At 36.8% G+C, this 20,206-nt stretch overlaps 1 protein-coding gene across 1 annotated transcript in view; it reads right to left on the reverse strand.

The window, feature by feature from the left end:
• Window positions 1-1,223: 1,223 nt before the first annotated feature.
• The window catches only part of ash2 (Set1/Ash2 histone methyltransferase complex subunit ash2), a 36,341-nt gene continuing 17,358 nt past the window's right edge, over window positions 1,224-20,206 (reverse strand). The window contains exons 8-11 of the mRNA XM_083131202.1: window positions 10,939-11,083; window positions 7,253-7,388; window positions 3,385-3,639; window positions 1,224-1,411 (exon numbers count right to left, since the gene is read on the reverse strand). Of these exons, the coding sequence (XP_082987328.1) occupies window positions 1,307-1,411; window positions 3,385-3,639; window positions 7,253-7,388; window positions 10,939-11,083 (641 nt within the window). The 3' untranslated portion in view covers window positions 1,224-1,306. The remainder of the gene's footprint in view (window positions 1,412-3,384; window positions 3,640-7,252; window positions 7,389-10,938; window positions 11,084-20,206) is intronic.

Consider the following 20,206-nt stretch of genomic DNA (forward strand, 5'->3'; position numbering starts at 1 on the left):
TCCACCCCCTCTATACTGTTGTCTGTTACCTCGTCGTCACTCATCTTGTCGTTCTTCGCACGATGCAAACACTAAAACATGAACGGAATGTATTCACAACACAAAGACGCCCAGTACGTTTTGGCGCGAGACTCGCAAAACGACCACAATTACCACTGGAAAGGCGACAAGTATGTAGTGTCACAGGAATCCAATAGATGGCAGCAGTACCTCGACAAGCTATCTACACCTTCCAACTAGTGGCCAAAATGGGAATTAACACTTATTTAAGCTCAAACGAGATTGTTCGGGTAGGCAGAAAAGTGCACTGCAGTTGTACGATTTTAACGAGATAACTCGGGTAAATAATATGTAAAGCAAAAACAAATTCCGAGTTAACTCGGGTTAATCAGGCAAGTGGTTAATATCTGGTTCTTGCAGAAACCTTCATCTTACTTATCTTGTCACTGTCACATTCAAATTGTAAGCAGCAGAGTTTGGGTATTTTCCACCTCCACCCTTCCTAATCCTTTAATTTTCTCCATTTAACCCCTTCATCTCAGGATCTTTTCATATTTCCTCATCTCATCCAAGATATACCCTTTCTATTGGTCTCTCCTCTTCTACGACTTTGTTCATCTGTTTGACTGTTCTGGTCACTTTCATCTCTATACTGTCCACACCATCTTTTTCTTATTTCTCTCTTGGGCCTTTCCGATGGTGGAGTGGTAGCGTCGCCGCCTTGTAATCAAGGGGTCCTAGATTCGATTCCCAGTGGAGGCACATAGTGGTTCGGATCCCACTTTAAACTGTAGGTCCAGTCCCGATTAGCCTTACTGTGCATAAAGTGGACTTTTTGAGGAAAAAATCTTTATCACTGAATTTGTAATTAATTTACAGTATTTCAAATACTATAAAGTAATAAGTAGGTCAATCAACAAATAACACCTAATCTAACTAGGAAAGAATATATTTTAATCTTCTTCGTCACACATCGCAAGGAAATCATCTAACTCGGAACAGAGAAAATTTCCAGAAATGAAGGATCAGAGTAAAGGAAAAAAGTGTCTTATATGCCAGCAAATATGGTACTATTCTTAATTTAACGTTAAAGCTCAATAATGAAAATTGTACTTGATACTAGTATGAAATACTTGTATGCATATAAATTACGGAGTGATACTTCTGACACATTTATTCTTCTCAATTTCAGTATGAACAAAGATGGATAATCAAAGACACTGTATGGAACAAATGGTTTGTTTTTACTTAAAATTCGTACAAAAATAGTCAATGCATATATTTACAATTAGTCATTTAATTTTCTTCACAGGTAGTAAGTGTCCAGCCTGAGCTTTCCTTCATTTTCAGTTAGATACAAGAGATCAGCCATTGTTTGTTCTATAATGGCTTCTTCTGCTTTCTCATTTATCTGCAATGAAAAATGTTACAATCATCATAACACACTTCTTACATGTTTAGTATTATAATGTGAATACTGCAATGTATAAAGGTTCATTGTAAGTTCATTACTGTCATGAGATGCAAGTTTAAAACATTAAAGCTAAAATGGTAAGGGAAAAGTTAAAAACTAAAGTCCTAGACTACTGTCAGTTATTCATTTTGCTCTCAACATTTTTAACTTTGACATCTTCAAAGTTCCTCAAGAAGATCTGATGTCCGAAACTTGGAAAAAAAGTAAAAAAAATAAAAAAAAATATAATAATCTTGTCCTCTGCTATTCTCATTATAACGGACATACAATGATGGACCCAATATTACACTTTTCCAAATTATGCATTCAATCTTCCTAGTCCCAATGTAACAAAATGTTAGAATTATTTCCTGTATTTGACATTTTCTCATCAACATTCTTTAACACTTTTATCTGCGAAGCTCTTTTTTCTTTTTCGATTAATTTCAGTGGCCACTGTCACCACAGCAAGTTCCAATGAGGATGGTGGCAGTGGCCACTGAAATTAATCGAAAAAGGAAAAACAGCTTTGCGGATAAAAGTGAGTACTAGTTTCTCCGTATTTATATACTACCGCGTCTCTCTTTTCCCAATTATGAAAAGTTCTTTAGTACAATCAGGGTTGTACAGCATAAGAATTACGAGTACAAATTATTGTCATTACAGTCCATGAATAATTGAAATTTACATTGCGTCGTTTCATTTAAATAACAACAATAATATTGGCAGTTTTTCCAATGTTTGTTGTAATTCTATGATCTATTAATTGATTAAATAGGAAATGTACCTTTCCTGCTGATGTGATTCAAACAAGTGTTTCAAATTGTTCACACAAATTGACCAAAATTTGTACATTGCACATACTAAAAACAGTTATTAAGCTAAACAAAATTGCCACTTTGAAACCAAGTACTGACTGTTAGCCTTATGAATAAGAAATTACTATGGGTGCATCAATAATGAGACTATTTGCACCCTTCTAATATAGGAAACATAAGCCCCTTAGAAAACAAATAAAAACTGCAAATTAAGATAAATATGTTGACTCAAATTTTATGGAAATGAACTCTGTCACGAAGAGTGTAAATAAAATACATCTAAAATTACCATGGCTTTGATTAAAAAAATGAGGCTGTATGGGGTCCAGAAACATCTAATTTTATTGCTACAGGGTTTCCTCTCATTTGACAAACAAATTCCCAACTTTCCCAAGCATTTTCAAAATAAATTTACAGACTATTCAGTGTGCTTACAGGTGACACAAAGTTTATTCAAAATTGTTTAAAACAAATGAACAAAAATATACTAGTGCTGAGCTAACACCACTTTGAATCGATACCCATACCAAAGCTGATATGGTTACCGATTGTTGAAAATTATAACTAAAAATTATTCAAATTAATATTGGTGTGTAAATATTCCACTCCAATTATATGCATTAATGTATCAACAGTTTGGGTTTAAAATATTCAAGAATTACACCAGAATATGAAAATGTAATTTCTAGAGATGGGACAAATTAATCGGTAGAAAACCCAGTATTTCACACAAAACTGGTGCAAAATAAAAATAACTTCAAATTTTGCTTAATTTCCAGGATAATTAAACTCGGCAAAAATGTCGCATGGCATTTTGGTCGAAATACTATTAAAAAAAATATTAGCTGGTAATGGTAAATAAATTGAATAAATTGCAACCAATGCTTTCCTGTAATGATTCCACTGGCATCAGAATCGGCTCAGTCCTAATAAAAACATTCTTTTATAAAAAATATTAACTAAAAAAAAAAACTTGATTTTTTTCCTTTACTTCTTCACAGTTTTGAATGTACTTTCAAAGGTCAGTGGGAATCCTGTGCCACCTGTAGGACTAGTTTTAAGAATTTGAACTTGCAAAGTAAAAGGAAACAATTCACTGGTAATTAAACCTACCCCTCTGCAGCTGTATTCTAGCGGAGGAGGATACTTGAAGTTGGGACCAAAATTCACAGAAACAGTGACACTTTTATGAAGAGACAAGGTAGGATAGTAGGCTCCTCCATAGATATTGTGAAATGCCACACCCTGGCATTCTCCATTCTTGAAATTGATAATTTTGCTCCCAGCAAGCAGCTTCAGACTCTTCAGAGATTCTTGCACTCGGTCCTTCTCTTCATAATACAGATGACTCTTGAACTTTACCAAAGGCTTTAAACAGAAAGAGACAGAAACTTCACGTTACTTCACAATGGCATTTTCAGATAAAAATCTTCAAAAATATAATTAGGTATAGAGCCACATCATTAGGATGTCTGACTACCATGCGAGAGACTGGTTCGATCCCTGTTGGGGGAGAACCGGGACTTTTTCCACTCAACGTCAAACAAAATGGGTACCTGGAGAAAACTCGCGGGGGGGGGGGGGGGGGTAAAGACAGCTAGGAGAATGGTGCTGATCACATCACCCCCACCTTCGACCGTGATCAAGAAAGTGTGGAACGCCTTCATGGCATGGTGTAAAGCACAGGGGACCACTTTACTTTTTTTTAGTCACATATTTATGGTGAATAAAATATTACGTTTCAGTACAAAAATGACATATTTTGGGATCAAAATATATTACATAATGTAAAGGAGTAAATACCTAAATAGTATAAAAAATTCGCAACTTACGTGAGTGAGTATAAATTTATCCAAACTACGTTTCAGAGGTCAATATTTCCTCCTTCTTCAAGTCCACATGAATATCTAGAGACCAGCCTAGGGTAAAAAACACTTATAAAAGTTCCTCTGTTCCTAAAAAGCCCATATTAAAATACTAAAAGGTTAAAAGCAGCAGCCCAGGAATCCAATCCAGCTGTGAGGCAAAGTGCATGGGAAACAGTCTCCGTACACAGATTTGAAGGTTACCTTCCCTCCATGGGACTGATTCCCCTCAACTCTCATTTCACCAATCCAATGAAAATTCACGTTCTTCCCCCGCAGCTCTCGAAACTTCAGCGGTGACATGAAAACCTAACTCAGCGTAATCATTACTGGCTTTAAACCTAACTCAGCATAATCATTACCAGCTTTATCCCACTTTTTAAGAAAATGGACCCACCCCTCCTCTAAATTGCTGTCATTTCTATTAAGTTTATTATCATTTCTGGTGCATATATGTGCAGCCTCATATACATTCCAGTCTAATTTACTACTACTTTTTTTAATAACTTCCGTTTTTACGATTCTATGTTTACTTTTAATTATATTATGTGTTCAGAGTGGCCGGTTTTAGGAATCCCTTCCCTAATATCTTTATCATGCTCCCCCCATCGAATTCGCATGCTCCTTCCAGTTTGTCCAACATATTCCCTCCCGCATTCGCACACAATTCTGTAAACACCTTTCAGCCGTTCAAGGTCCCCTCCCCCCCTTTTTTTATTATCTTCAGTAAAATGCTTCTCAATATTACGTGGGGCTTTCGCTCCACATTTAACACCGTACCCTTTCATGGCTTTTTCTATTTTTTCCGAAATTCCTTTACGATAGCAAACTCCATTGTTCCGTCCCTCCTCTTTTTCAATTTCCCTATCAGCAATATTGGACATTTCATTCCTTACAACTCTCCCAGCTTTCCTAGCGATTCTAATCATCTCGAAGATTGAATATCCGTTATTCAAGCCCACTCCCCTTATCCAAGCTATTTCTTTCTCTTTCTCAATTTTGTTGTTACACAATCTTTCGGCTCTAGTAAAGAAATTGAGATAAACATTATATTTGACCCTACATGAATGTTCAGATCTCCTGTTTATGTATAAATCACCTGCAAGGGGCTTATGAAATATACCCACCCGTCATTATTCCGCAATCAGTTTTTGTTATACTTACGTCAAGAAAATTAATCTTCTTGTTGACTAGGTCTTTCCTAGTAAATTTTATTCTTTCCTAATGTTTTCCCATTTCAGTGAAAACAAGGTCTAGGTCATTTTCCTTCCCAATAATGAGGATGTCATCGACATACCTACCATAGAATTTTAAACTTCCCCTACTTGGTCTAAGGCAGCTTTTTTGATGTAATGCATGAAGACATTAGCCACGAGGCCGGATATCGGGTTGCCCATCCCTATTGTAAAGGAATTTTGGAAAAAATAGAAAAAGCTATGAAAGAGTACGGTGTTAAATGCGGAGCGAAAGCCCCAAGTAATATTGAGAAGCATTTTACTGAATATAAGAAAATGGGGGGAAGGGGACCTTGAAGGGCAGAAAGGTGTTTACAGAATTGTGTGCGAATGCGGGAGGGAATATGTTGGATAAACCGGAAGGAGCATGCAAATCCGATGGGGGGAGCATGATAAAGATATTAGGGAAAGGATTCCTAAAACCGGCCTCTCGGAACACATAATTGAAAGTGAACATAGAATCGTAAAAAGGGAAGTTATTAAAAAAAAGTAGTAGTAAATAGACCGGAATGTATATGAGGCTGCACATATATGCACCAGAAATGATAATAAACTTAAGAGAGAGATGGCGGCAATTTAGAGGAGGGATGGGTCCATTTTGTTAAAAAGTGGGATAAAGCCGGTAATGATTACGCTGAGTTAGGTTTTCATGTCACCGCCGAAGTTTCAAGAGCTGCGAGGGAAGAACGTGAATTTTCATTGGATTGGTGAAATGAGAGTTGAGGGTAATCAGTCCCATGGAGGGGAGGTAACCTTCAAATCTGTGTACGGAGACTGTTTCCCACGCACTTTGCGTCACAGCTGGATTGGATTCCTGGGCTGCTGCAGTGGACCTCCTTTTAACCTTTTAGTATTTTAATATGGACTTTTTAGGAACACAGGAACTTTTACTTTGTCAGTCAAGAATTTTTATAAGTGTTTTTTACTCTAGCCTTCAATCTATATCCCTATATGACACTTTTACGTGACACCATGGCCGGTGTCTTGATATTCATGTGGACCTGAAGAAGGAGGAAGTATTGACCTCCGAAACGTAGTTTGGATAAATTTATACTCACTCACGTAAGTTGTGAATTTTTGATACTATTTAGGTATTTACTCCTTTATATTTGATATTGAGTAATACACACTTCATCATTATGTTATATTACATAATGGCATTTCGGTGTTAAAATGGTCAATGAAATCCTAAATTTGATGTAAAAACTATACTTATTACACAATATTTAACTTCTAATAGAATAGTACATTTATATAGTTATCAGAGTACTGTATTAAGTTTATTTCTGTGTAAAGGAGTCAATTTTTGCTTCTCAAATATTTACAGCAGAATTAACAAATTCAGAGCGCAGAAGGTGTCACATCAGTAAATAAACCCTAAATTTCATGCTTAAGACTTTATTTTGCATTTTGTAGTTCATTTCATGACAAAGCTTTGTAACAAAATGCACCTCATTCCTTTGAAAAGCATGAAAAATTAACATTACAGTGTGTTATTCAAATTTTGTGTTTTCGACAAAAACTAAATATGCATGCCTCTATATATAGGCATTAATATTATATTTATATATTATATGTATTAAAAAATCAGGGATGAGATGATTTAATCAATAGATACCAGAGCGAAACCCTGATTTTACATGTTTCAGGGTTCCACTGTGAATATCTGCTTGCAATGGCTAATATAAAAACCTCAGTAAAACTGCTGGTAATTTCAATATTAATAGTCTGTAATATTTTTTCACAGTTGGGTTGAGTTGCTCTTGCCCTTACTGGCAGTGTACAGACCTTTTTTTTTACAAGTACTGATAGAGTAGATATATAAATTTAAATGATGCTGATGATAACCAACAGTTGCACCTCATTTTATAAATAACTTACTCTATCCTTGTAAGTAAGCGGTATGTAGTTAATATCTGAACTCTCTGGCAACATGATGAGAAATCCTACAGTATCCCCTTCACCATATCCTGGACTATAATGTTTGCCACGGCACTCGTGAAATCTTGTACCTTTCCTGCAAAAGAACAAATAATATGTTTTTATCCATTATCCATAAAACAATCCATCAGCCACACCTATTGATATTTCCCTCAATACTGTATATCATCATTGAATTCTTTTCTACTAAATTCTCATGAGCTACAAATTAACATTATGAAAAAGTGTGTGTGGTGCAGAAATAAAAACTGAAGAGAGAATAGAAGGCTAGTTCCTTGTATACCACCAAATGCCTCACATCCTCATTTTTATTTTACCTTGATAATGATCCTCATTTGCAGGATTGAAACATCGGATTTATCTGCTTGTTATTTCCATAGGAATGTTTTATTTCTATCAACATTATGTTTTTAAATGCATGCTCTATATCACTATGATTGCACTGTTTTGTTTGCGAACCTACAGTTTTAATATAATCTTTCAAAATTCAATATGCTGACCAAGGCAGTAATTTAATTTTATTATAAAACATCAACTAAACGTAACATTTCAACCTTATAGCAAGGTCTTCTTCAGACTCTGCACCAAGTACAAATGTAACAAGATACAAAAAAAAGGATGATTTATATACACAAACATTCAACCCTCCAGACTATCAGAAAGTTGGCTTTCCCTTGTCAACTGTACTTTCACCTAAAATGCTAAATATATTAACTTCCATATAGAATGTGGTTGGACTCTTTATATCTCGCGCTCTTTTTCCTTCATTCTTCTTCCTTCTCCTCTCCTCTTTCTCTCTTGTCCTTTCCACTCTAACACCTTCTTCCATTCTTTGTTTAACTTCAGTCCCCCATTCCAGTTCATTGTGTCTTCTTCACCTTTCTTCTCTATTTCCTTGAACTCCTTCCATTTTCTTACTAGTATTCTCTTCTCCCTTCCTATCTGCTTAGACTCATCCCACTCTATGTCATGTCCTGTTTCTCTCGTGTGTTTATCGCATTTCTCTCTCTCTTAAGTCGTACATCATCCCTATGTTGTTTCAACCTGTCTTTCAGCCTCTTTTTTCGTTTCTCCTATGTACACACTCTGACATTCTTTACATTTCACTTCGTAGATAATCCCTTCCTCTTCCTCTTCTCTGTTTTCCTTTCTCTTGTTTGCATTCTTCGCTATTCTTAAGATGCTTCTCCCTCCCTTCCTGTAAATTTTAATTCCCGCTTTCCTAAGCACTTTGCATATCTTTTCTGTGGTCTTCCCCATACTCCTTATTCCAAACCTCCTCTCTTTTTCTTTCTCTTCCAATTCTCCCCTGCCACTTTTCTTCCGTCTTCTGTTTATGTCCAGTCTATCCTCCTTCTCATAGCCATTCTTTTCAAGCTGTTTCCATAGGCTATTTATTTTGCCTTCTTTTTCATATTCTTTCCTGCATATTTTCTTGATTCTGTTCTCCATATTCCTTATAAAATTTATTTTTGTCACCTCACTTACATCACTTCTTTTGTGGCAGAATACCCCTGTTGCACACTTCTTCTGATGCCAAGCGGTTTCAATTTCTTGTCCTTTCTTCCTTTTCATCAATATATCTAGGTAGCTTAACTTGTCTTATTCTTCTATTTCGAGTTCCAATAATATCCCTCTTTCATTATCTTGTATTTCTTTGGCAAAAATGTCGAGCTGCCTCTTCGTTCTCTTCCATATGCCAAAACAATTGTCCACATATCTGCAAAACAGAATTATTTTGTCGCCTCATTTTTCTATCACTTTCTTTTCCCATTCATTCATAACCAATTCAGCCAATGCTGGGCTTTGGGCTAGAACCTATATTCAGTCCTTCACTCATTAAAATTATTTTATCCTCCATTATACTGTAACCGTTACTCCAAATGGTTTCCAGCACATTCACTACCCTTTCACTATTCCATTCTCCTATAATTTCTTGTCCCATTCTCTTTTTCTTTTTAACAATCTCCAAAATGTCCTCTTGATGCTCGGGAACATACTTTTCACGTCTAAGCTAACACTCTCGTCTTCATCTCATTTAACTTAAGTCCTTTTATGAGGTCCACTACTTGTTCACTGTTCTTAACTGCTCTGCTTTCTTGCTGTGTCACTAACACTTCAATAACTTTCTTTAATTTTTTTCCCAATGGTTCCAAAATATTGTTTCTGCAGTCCATTACTGGTCTCAACTTTATCTCCTCTTTGTGTATCTTTGGAAAGCCTTTCAAACTTGGTAGTCTTCCTGTCTCCTTTATGCACTTCTTGAATCCTCTCCTCCTACAGTCTTGTATGACCCTTTCTCTTATAGTTTGTTCTTCTTCTGTTCCACAAATCTCCTCATATCCGTTCTCTTTTAGGTCTTCATACTTCCTCTCATACCATTCTCTTTCCATCGCCACAATTGCTCCTCCTTTATCTGCCTGCTCTAACACCACATCATTTCTTGTCTTGATTTTCTTCATCTTCTCCCTTTCTTTTTGACTCAAATTATCTACTTTTCCTTGCTTTTTATATCATGGAAACAAGGCTTAATGGTGTTATAATCTTTCAAAACAAAATTGATACTAACACTCTAATGTGTCCCGATCTGAAACAAATCCAAGGCTCCCTGGAACGCAAACTGAAACAGCTGCTATAAATATAATATGGAACACAGAGGAATTGAAATAACTACCAGAAAAGTTGTGTAAATTGATATCCAACAGAGAGAAAAAGACGGTACCTGGAACTTCCAACATGATAGCTTATACTTAGAGACATACATATTTCGTTTTTGACGAAAACATAAAATGTGAAATAACACATTGTAATGTTAATTTTTCATGTTTCTGAAAGGTGTGAGGTGCATTTTTGTGCCCTGTTTTGTCACGAAATAATGTGAAATGAACTGCAAAATGCAAAATACAGTCTTAAACATGAAATTTAGAGTTTATTTAGTGCCACGACACTGTCTGAAGTCAGAATTATCCTGAGAGTTATGCATTTCATGGAAAAATTGATTAATTCTGCTGTAAATATTTGAGAAGCAAAAATGGACCCCTTCATGCAGGAATAAACTTAATATTCTGGTAATGATATAAATGTGTTATTAGAAGGAATTTGTTTATTTTGTGTAGTAAGAGTAATTTTTAAATCAAATGTGGGGTTATATTCACAATTTTAAAACCAAAATGTCATTTTATATACTGCTTCTTCACTGCTATAACAGTGAAATTTTATTTTATTTACCACTTTTGAACCCAAAATTGACTCTGTTTTTGTGCCGAAATTTTGCTTTTCTATTTACCAAAAATATGTGCGTCTACTTATACTCCACGACAAGTCAAGTTTGCAGCAGGTTCTATGTACTGTATTAATCATGTGAGAATGAGCCTCGGCATCTACCGTGCCAGTCTTGCCTCAAAGGTCGAGATGTTCATATCACAGACAGTGAGAAAATCGGCAGTATTGCATTCTGCATGCATGCTTGGGGTCTATTATGTGGGAAAAGTTAATGTGTATTGCAAATTATACTTCTTATCAAATATCGGAGTAATACATAAGATAAAATTAGTCTACTAAAAATAACATTATTTTACAATTTCAGCTGAAAATTTCTGGTCAGATTACTTTCATTCATGTCTTACCTGGATCTCCACGAATAACCAAACTTATCGTAACCCAAAGGAGCCTGCAAATTAGCATACTCTTGTGACCAACCAAGCCTAGCTGCTGAGCCTTCAGGCATTTCTTCTATGGTAGCCTCCCAATACCATATACCTCTGCTTACAGCTGGAAGTAGATAAGAAAAACAAAAATAAAGAAAAGTTTATTGCATAATACATATTCCATGCTGTGTGTCACCAACACGATAAAAATCTTATCTAGAAAATGTTAGAAATATGAACAAACACAGCAGGCAACACACAAAGCTTAATGAGAAATATGAAGATTTTTCATACTAATACACTCCCCACTTTATTTCTTAGTCTTCTTAACATACATAAGTTTCTATTGCTTTTTGTCTCTTTCTGAAGAACACAGTGGGAGTTATTGAAAATCTGAGATTGCAATACTCAGGAATGCATGTTTTCTTCAAGGTTTTCAAAAGTTTATGTTAATAGAGTACAACCTTGATTATATGTTTTTAGAAGACTCTCTCTAAAGAACTTACAATGTGAGAAAACGTATAATCCAGGAAAGTTTTAAAACATTTTTACTTCACTGAGATATAACATTAAAAAATGTAAAATCAGAGAACATAAAGTCAGGGTTACACTGTAAAACCATGTAGAGTTGAACCTTGAGCTTTTCAGAGAATTTAGACTTAAGCCTCGGCTGGATGTTTCTCTCAACAGCTGAAAACTGCTTCTCCTTCTATTGACAAAATCTCCTAACATATGCTTCCAATTTCGATGATACTCTGCAAGGCTTTTCTAGAAGGATACACGGAGTGATGTAATGATAAAAAAATCAATTTGGGATTCTAGTTTGGCGTACAAAAAATTGGAAATTCAGCATTAATTGGATCTGAAAGCAGCTTTAAATGGGGCGTTTGAAGAGTTTTAAACCATTTTAGCATTTAAGTTCAATATTGTGCATCTTAGTGTCGTGAATTTATATAGATAATTCCAAGCGTTTGCACAATATCTTCAACAGAAATTACATAATTTTATTAAAAAAAAGACAAGTATTTAGTTCCCACGCCTTCTGCAAGTTCGAGGATTTTCCGCTTATGGCGCTGCTGTCGCTTCTGGGCAAGCAACCCTCTGAATGTGTATTCTCCCATCTGCGGCACCGGTCATGTGCCGCTCGGAGCGGAGGAGGGGGAGGGGGATGGTTTCACACCGCAATTTGTAAACTTATCTTGCTTTGACATCTGGTTTATGTTTTGTCCGCGCAAAGACCTTGGAAACTCAGGGAAGTGCATTCATTCCTTCAGTGGGTGGCTACTTTCAAAATACAAGACAGACAGTCTTGGAAGTCGAGGAAGTGAATCGCCTTCACTTAGTTTACACAAATTACGTCGGTTCGTACAAGTCTGATCCGAAACAAGAAAGCTAGTTACTTCGTTGACTTACTCTGTGATGTTCTCCGATTTTTTTACATATCTAGGTTATATGCATCATTATGGGAATTGAAGAAAATGTAGGATGGAAGAGGGTGGTTCAGAGATTCCCATTTTCGCATTTGGACTTTTCTTTTTACCTAATACAATAATTATACTTATACTAAATCATTTGCGCCGCGCTGAGACCCAAGAACTGACTTATTTTAATTTATTGAGGCTCGAAGTAAATAATAAAATAAACATTTAAATTAACGTTCATCATCATATTATTATTATTATAAAACGTAAAGCGCAAAATTTAATAGGACGACAATGCTCTGTGTGAGTTTGGTGTGGAGTAACAAAATTTTAATAAATTTATTTCCAAACCATGAATTTCATCTGAAATTAATGATCTCCCTGATCGCATAGTGGCAACGTTATCACCTTGTAATCAAGGGTTCCCGGGTTAGGGTCCCACTTTAAACTGTAGGTCCAATCCCAATTAACCTATCTGTGCATAACATAGGACTTAATACAAAAATTAATGTAAGATTATGTAAAAATTGACAATTTTGACTGACGTGTCGGCGTTAAATGAACCTAAAAATTAAAAGACAAATTACACAAAAATAACAGAAAATTTACGAAGGGGAAAATTTATGTTACTGGTTGGAAGATGTAGAGGCTGGGGAAAATGAGACAGGAGACACTTACCTGGAATCCCCTTTAATTTGAACAGTGACTTGACATTGGTAACATTAACTAAGGAAGCATTCATTCATTAACTGAGATTCGAGCCTATAGGACTTATGACCTTGCGGTGCATCACAGTCAGAAATCTGGTGAAATCTTAATTTTAGTTACAAGTGGGATCCAAACTACTCCTTCGGAAGAGACGTGTCTTCACCGGCTATTGAACCCGGGGCCCTCTGATTACAAGGTGTTACTTTTAAGCTACCTGGGAAGCCCTCCTTAGTAATGCATAATATTTGAATACAATTGAATTGTGTTCCTTTTCCAGCAGTTTAGCGAGTAAAATTTCAAAATTTCTCTTACACTCGAAACTAGAGCGACATTTTTTCCCCCTCATTTGAGCTGGAATGATACTTGGGAGAGTCTAGAACTTGTAATACAGAAAACTAACTTTTATTTATAACTCTTTTATCTCTGTGTGTGTAAAAACCATAGTATCTTTTTCACGATTAGGTATCTTCAGATATAGAGCTTCCTTCATTTCTTGCCCTTCTCCTTCTCTCTCTCCCTTAACTTGCTCGTTCTCTATTTCGCTTTCTACCTTCTGCTTCTGTTTCTCATTCTCTCTTTCTATAGTTTTTTCTGTATGCCTATCTTTTTGTTTCTCTTCCTTCCTTTATCTCTTTATCGTTCTGTACTGTTTCTTTTCTTTGTTCCTTTTCTCACTCCACCGTGAGAAATGTTTATCTTCATTTCTCTCAATCGACCCCTTCCTCTGTTATTATATTGCTTGTCCAGCGAAAAGAATAGACTGTTGGGTATATGAGAACAGCGTTGCCGCTTGCCGCAGGGGCGAGTAACGGACCTGCTGGCAGTGCAAGTACAAGACCAAACAAACGTGCGTGGCGCTTGAATCGCGGGTACGTACAAATTGAAGAAATAAGTTCATGGTGAGCTATTATTAAAAACAAGAAACAAATTCACAAAATTACATAAACTGAAAGAATAATTCTTAAGGAACTTACTTTTCTCTCACATGTCACTCCAGGGGGTTAATTCCTTCCATTGCAGAATCATGACCAGAATCATTTTCTTCTGACAGATCATCACTCTCGCTGGAATCTTCGCCCAAGTGGATTATTATCTGATCAACGTCATCCTGCAATTCATCTGCATTCCACATTTCCTTCTCTATGTCCATGACATGTTATACGTAATTTTGCCACTTTTCAACTGTTACTGTCTTAAATTATTCAGTGATTAAATTTTTAATGTCTTTAGTTTTGAATGTAGTGTTGTTACACTGCACATAATGTGACCACACAAGTTCAATCGGGTTCAGTTCGCAATGATATGGGGGCAAACGAAGCACCGTATGCCCCATCTGTTTTGCCATCTCATCGATCTTATACTTATCGTACTTAATTTTATGAATATTTGTAAGTTCCAGAAGATCTCTCCGTAACATGTCGTCATCATAACGAATGCCATGAGATTTCAACCATTCTCTTAAATAATTCTTCTTCCACGAGGTTGTCGGCATTGGCTCTTGCTTGCGGCTATGATAAGAGGCATTGTTGACAACAATAACAGATCCCGGAGGGAGATTGGCGAGCAACTGTTCCCGAAAATACATCTCGTACGTTTCTCCATCCATTTCATCATGGGCATTTGCTGTATTCTTTTTGCACTGAAACACAAGTTGGGCATTTTGCAGAAAACCACGTTCGTTACCCGCATGCACTAAAGCGTATCGCGCTCCGCGAGATGTTGGATTTTTTAAACCAGTGGAAAGACCTGCCAGAAACGCTTGTTTTGCAGTTGTAATTGTCTTGCCTTTCCATTCATAATTGACTGAGATTCCGGTGTTCACCCAGGATTCATCAGTGTAAACAATATTTCTATTTTCACGCCTAAACGTCCTAATCTCTCTTAAATATTTATGGCGAAGAGAAATTAAATCTTCTCTTTCCATGAACATGGATTTGTTGCCCCTTTTCTCATATGAAAGCCAAGTTCTTTGAGAAAGACATGAAACGTTGATCTTTTAAAATTCGGTAATGTCGAGTCAGAATTAACAGCAACAAGAACAGAATTAAGTGTTGGGGGTTTGTTTTTAAAAAAAAAATTCGTGAACTTTACGTCGCACAACACTTCTGACAAAATCATTATATTTTACATTTCTACTTGTAATTGGCGATCTTTTCCTGGGTCGTTTCTTACCTGGTGTTTCAAGAGGACCTTGAGAAACCTCGCCCCGAATTTTATACACAGTAGCCCGAGAAACTCCAGTTGCTTTCGCCGTCTCGCTGGCTAACCAACTTACACTGCGATCCGGATTTTTCTGTTTTAAATAAACAAAAATATTCATTACTATTTGCCTCTCTTTACTTTTGACAACCTCACCATGCCGTCTCTTCTTTACACTACTTTCGCTCATATTTCAGTATTAAAACCAACGGTTTTTTACAGCGCAACACAACACAACCCAACGCACAGATCCGCCACAGTCATTCCTCGTCGAAACCAACGGTCAGTCACCCTCTCCTTCCGTGAAATTTTGTCTACCGCAGTACTGGCTGAGGGGGTGGGGTGGAAAGCAGTCGACAACGCTGGGCTCGCCGTTCCCCTCCGTTCACGTGCCCCTGCACAAACAAAATTAAAAATATGCGCTGCTGGAAGGAACTTTTGCTGGTCTAAAAGCTTAAGCAGTTCCAGAACAGCGTTTTGCATTCGAAACAAAAGCAAGTGTGTTCACAGGGTGGCTACAAACAAGCAGAAATGAAATTCCCTGACTTTTTCAGGTTTTCCAGGACAAAATTTACAAAATTTCCCTGACAATTACAAACAAAACTAAATCGATGTTTTTACAAATGGAAATAATAAACGCATACAGATCCACGTATGGTTTTGTTAAGTACCAATATTATCTTCTATGGAATTGACTTAATTTCTCTATTCTCTATGATTTGAATTCAAACTGCAAAATAGTGAATTTGGAAAATTATTACAATTCACAAGCTACGGAAGGATTACGGAATTTTGTCATACGCAGTAAATTAAACTTAAAGTTAAATAAAATACTTGATTATTTTTAAAGTTACGACTAAATGAGATAAGAGTGAAGAGTGATTGATTAAGAAATACAATTTGTAATTTATCAGTCTCCTTATACATTCTCGGTATTATATGTTGATATTTCCACTGAGATTTGCAACCCTCTGCTTGCAAGAACCTAAGTGCGGACTCATTTTTCAATGCATAAAGCTACTTCTCTCTTTTCTGTAAAGCAATCAACTTAACTCATGCATATATGTGAAACAATTGAATCTAACAAAATAAAGTTTCATATTTCCTTACATGATCAATGGGATTTCTGCTTCAGTACAGTATATCCAAGTGAAGTACTGTGAAAGTGACAACATGCAGTTATACCATTAATGCTGACGAAAAGGGTATGTAGGTATTAGAAACTTAATGCAAGGAATTTATAGAATTGCATTGTATAGGTACCTGATTTAGCTAACCACACATTAAAACAGGAATACTCTAATAATAAAAGCTTCTGAAAGTTCATATACGAGGGGCATCCTGAAAAAAGCTCCAATGGTGCCTATACGCATCACTAGTGGTCAGAGATAGACACACACACACATGCAGGCAGGAAGAAGTGGCATGTAGCTGTAATCTGGTAAAGTTGCAATGCAGCCGTTTTAGGACAGTTCTAGGTTAAAGATTGCAGCTCTCATACAGTCTCCCACCGACTGCGATGTAGCCTACATTGCACGCTCAGAATTTGGCCCAGAACCACCAGCAATCGTGTGAGGTGTGCAGACTGGACGTCGTGAGTGATAGTATGGTCAGACGATGGTGCAGACAATTCACGGAAGGCCAATAGAATGTGCACAACCCCATACAGCTGAGTACACACGGGCCCTTTGCATCACTTCAGGTGAGAGATCACTCCCTGTACAGCCCTGGCCTTGAATGTACCGACTTTCATCTCTTTGTTTAACTGAAGAGGTTTCTGGCAGGGCAAGGATTTGACAGCTACACTGCGGTAGAGATAGTTCCAGTCTTTGCTGTCAGACACATATACCATGGGCATACAAAATTTAGTACCATGCTACGACAAATGCCAGAACAACGGTGGTGATCATGCCGAAAATAAGGTTAGGACTCACTGTTACTAATGCAATAAATTACAACTGATATTCATGCTTTATTTATGCCTAATCGGTAGGGGCCTTCATATTTTTTTTTTTCAAATTGGTGTATTTTCTTATTTTTTATTTTTTACTATACGGTGTTATTATTCCCAAAATTCACATTTTCATTTTAGCGCATTTTCTGGCAAATATCTGGTGTTTTATACCTTCATGGTGTTCTTAACTAATGTTTCAAATTGTAAGTAACATGGCTTACGCCTCTTCGTGAGAGTTCGATATTTTGAAAGTTATTTTGGGAAAGTTATTTTCCATACCCCTTTTCTAATTTTAAGGTAAGGATTTTAGATAATGGAACTTTCCCCGTATGTACTGAAGGGTGCATAATGACCATAAGTGGCGACGTACCCAAAGAATTAAAATCAATCAATCTCACGTGACAGATACCGATATATTATGGCACCAAAAATTGGCATTATCTTTTTTTGACTTGTTAGTGTTGCATTTCCCAAAATTCGCGTTTTTGCTTTAGAACATTTATCTGCCATATATACTGAAACTTAATATTCCATTGTGGTTTTAAACTATTATTTTAAATTGTAGGTCACATGGTCTATGTATTTTCGTGACAGTTTGATATGTTGGAACAGATTTTTGAGGAAGTAAAAGTAAAGTGCTCCCCTGCACTTTTCCATGAAGGTGTACAGGGGTGTGGAGTTAGGGCCCCACACTTTCTTCATTACGGCTGAAGGTGGGGGTGATGTGATCAGCACCACGCTCCTGGCTACCTTTATCCTTCAAAGTTTCCTCAAGGTACCAGCTTCATATGATGCTGGGTGGGTGCCGGAGCAGTTTGATTAGGTGGAAAACATTCCGGTTCTCCCCCGTAGGGGACCAACCCGGGGTCTCTCGCATAGTAGTTAGACGCCCTAACGACTGGGCTCCATTATTACTCGCTCGACAAATGCCGATGGTGCAAACTTAGCTTGGTTATTCAAAACATATCTCGTGCGACAAATACGAAGATGTGGCTCCCGTGTGATGGTAGATACGCACTCGATCTCCTGTTAGAACCCTGCCACTTTGATCTGTGATGCAAATGGTTTTGATAGAAGTTGAAAAATCGTGGGAAATACATGATTTAATGTGGCTGTCGGAATTATTCCACGTACGTATAACTCTATAGTTTACTCTTGAGTAAAATGTTGGAAAACTTACATGTTATATGTACACAAACATGGCCTAGAAAAGACAAGAATGTTGGATTTCATGGAATTTTTCGTTGTTTTAGAACATTTCTTTAAAAAAACGCTAAAAATGCCAAAAATTCGCATTTTATGCCAAATTCGCATTATTTCGATATTTCGAACGGGCGAAAAATGTGTCCAGACGTCACTGCATATTCCTAAACATAATTTCGCAGCAATTACCATTTTCCACGGTTAGTGTCCCTACTAATCGGAAATTACTTTCTGGCCACCCCTCGTATAAATCAGTAGATGGAAAGTGAAAATTTTAGCACAGCTGGCAGAGAAAAGTCAATTCTTGAAGAAAGTGATTTGCTTTTATGATTGAATGATTCGAGTGAATATGATATTAAAATATTTACGTATTTATTATTAGTATTTTATTTCATAATATTGGACATTAACCTTACTCAGTGAGATATTAATGACCATCTCTCACGAGTTTAAACAGACAGGACAGAGAGCGTTAATTTCATCGAAATACTAGTGTAATACTTCAGGATGATGAAAGAAAACCTTCGTAAGCACTGCTACATTAAATAAGTTGAAGTGAGCCACAAGAGTAATAAAATTCCAGCAGCACATTTGCAGTCTAAAGCTCTTCTTGTTTATGCATGTGATTTTTTTTTGGATGTTGCAGTCTATGCAATTTCTGTCGCATGTTGTAGTGAGATACTTTGTCGGATGGCGATATTCGACAAAAATCGTATGTATCAATGGAACCTATTTGTTTCCATGTTCCTTCAGTTTCTCCAACAAAATGCCTTACTACGACGTCCGACAACTATTGGACGGCGCCACCCGCTCCCATCCCCTCCATCTGTTGACAGTTCTGTACCCTTACAACTCCCATACGGATAAGAAAAAATGATAATTCAATGCATTTGCCACATAATATTTAGAGGCTTAACCTTTACTCCCCGATGATACCATATGGTATCATGGTGCTGCTTACGAAATTAATGGGCTTTTTGGACATTCATACTCTTATATTTGGGTGCAAACTCTTACACAGGTCTGGAGCAAGCCTGGGAAATTCATATTGATGACCAACCTACCCTCTACCCCCCCCCCCCCATCTGCAACATATCCATGCCACATTTCCGAACAGATTTTCACGTTTTGGCTCATTATTCAACTTGTATGGCACCCAGGAATATGAAAATATTTCAATCTCTTTGGAAACGTCCATTCTTTGAAAAGAATATTAAGGTTTGCACCTTATCCCCAAAATAGCGGGAGAAGAGGGGCAAACTCCAGATTTTTATGTTTTTTCATTGAAATTCGGTGGTCGCGCCCCTAAACCCCCCTTCCTCTGTTCGGCGTTCTGAATTGTACACGGTTGCATGTTATGATGTTTTAGCTGCAAAACAAAACTTATCCGAAGTAGATTCCTCCCATAGTGGCTGAGTTATAACAATTTTCCTCTAAAAATGCAAATTACCTATTTTTCGTAAAAAGAATCACATTTTGGCTTATTATTCAACTTGTATGGCACCCAAGAACATGAAACATGTTTCATTCTCTTGAGCAATGTCCATTCTTTAAAAGCAATACTAAAGTTCGCGCCTTCTTCCCAAATAGCGGGAGAAGAGGGGGCAAACTCCAGATTTTTATGTTGTTTTTTTTCATTGAAATTCGGGGGTCGCGCCCCCCAAATCCCCTTCCTCGGTTCGGCGTTCTGAATTGTACACGGTTGCATGTTATGATGTTTTAACTGCAAAACAAAACTTATCCGAAGTAGATTGCTTCCATA

The sequence above is a fragment of the Lepisma saccharinum genome, chromosome 11 (assembly GCF_977018435.1).
Source record: "Lepisma saccharinum chromosome 11, izLepSacc3.1, whole genome shotgun sequence".
Lineage (NCBI taxonomy): Eukaryota > Metazoa > Arthropoda > Insecta > Zygentoma > Lepismatidae > Lepisma > Lepisma saccharinum.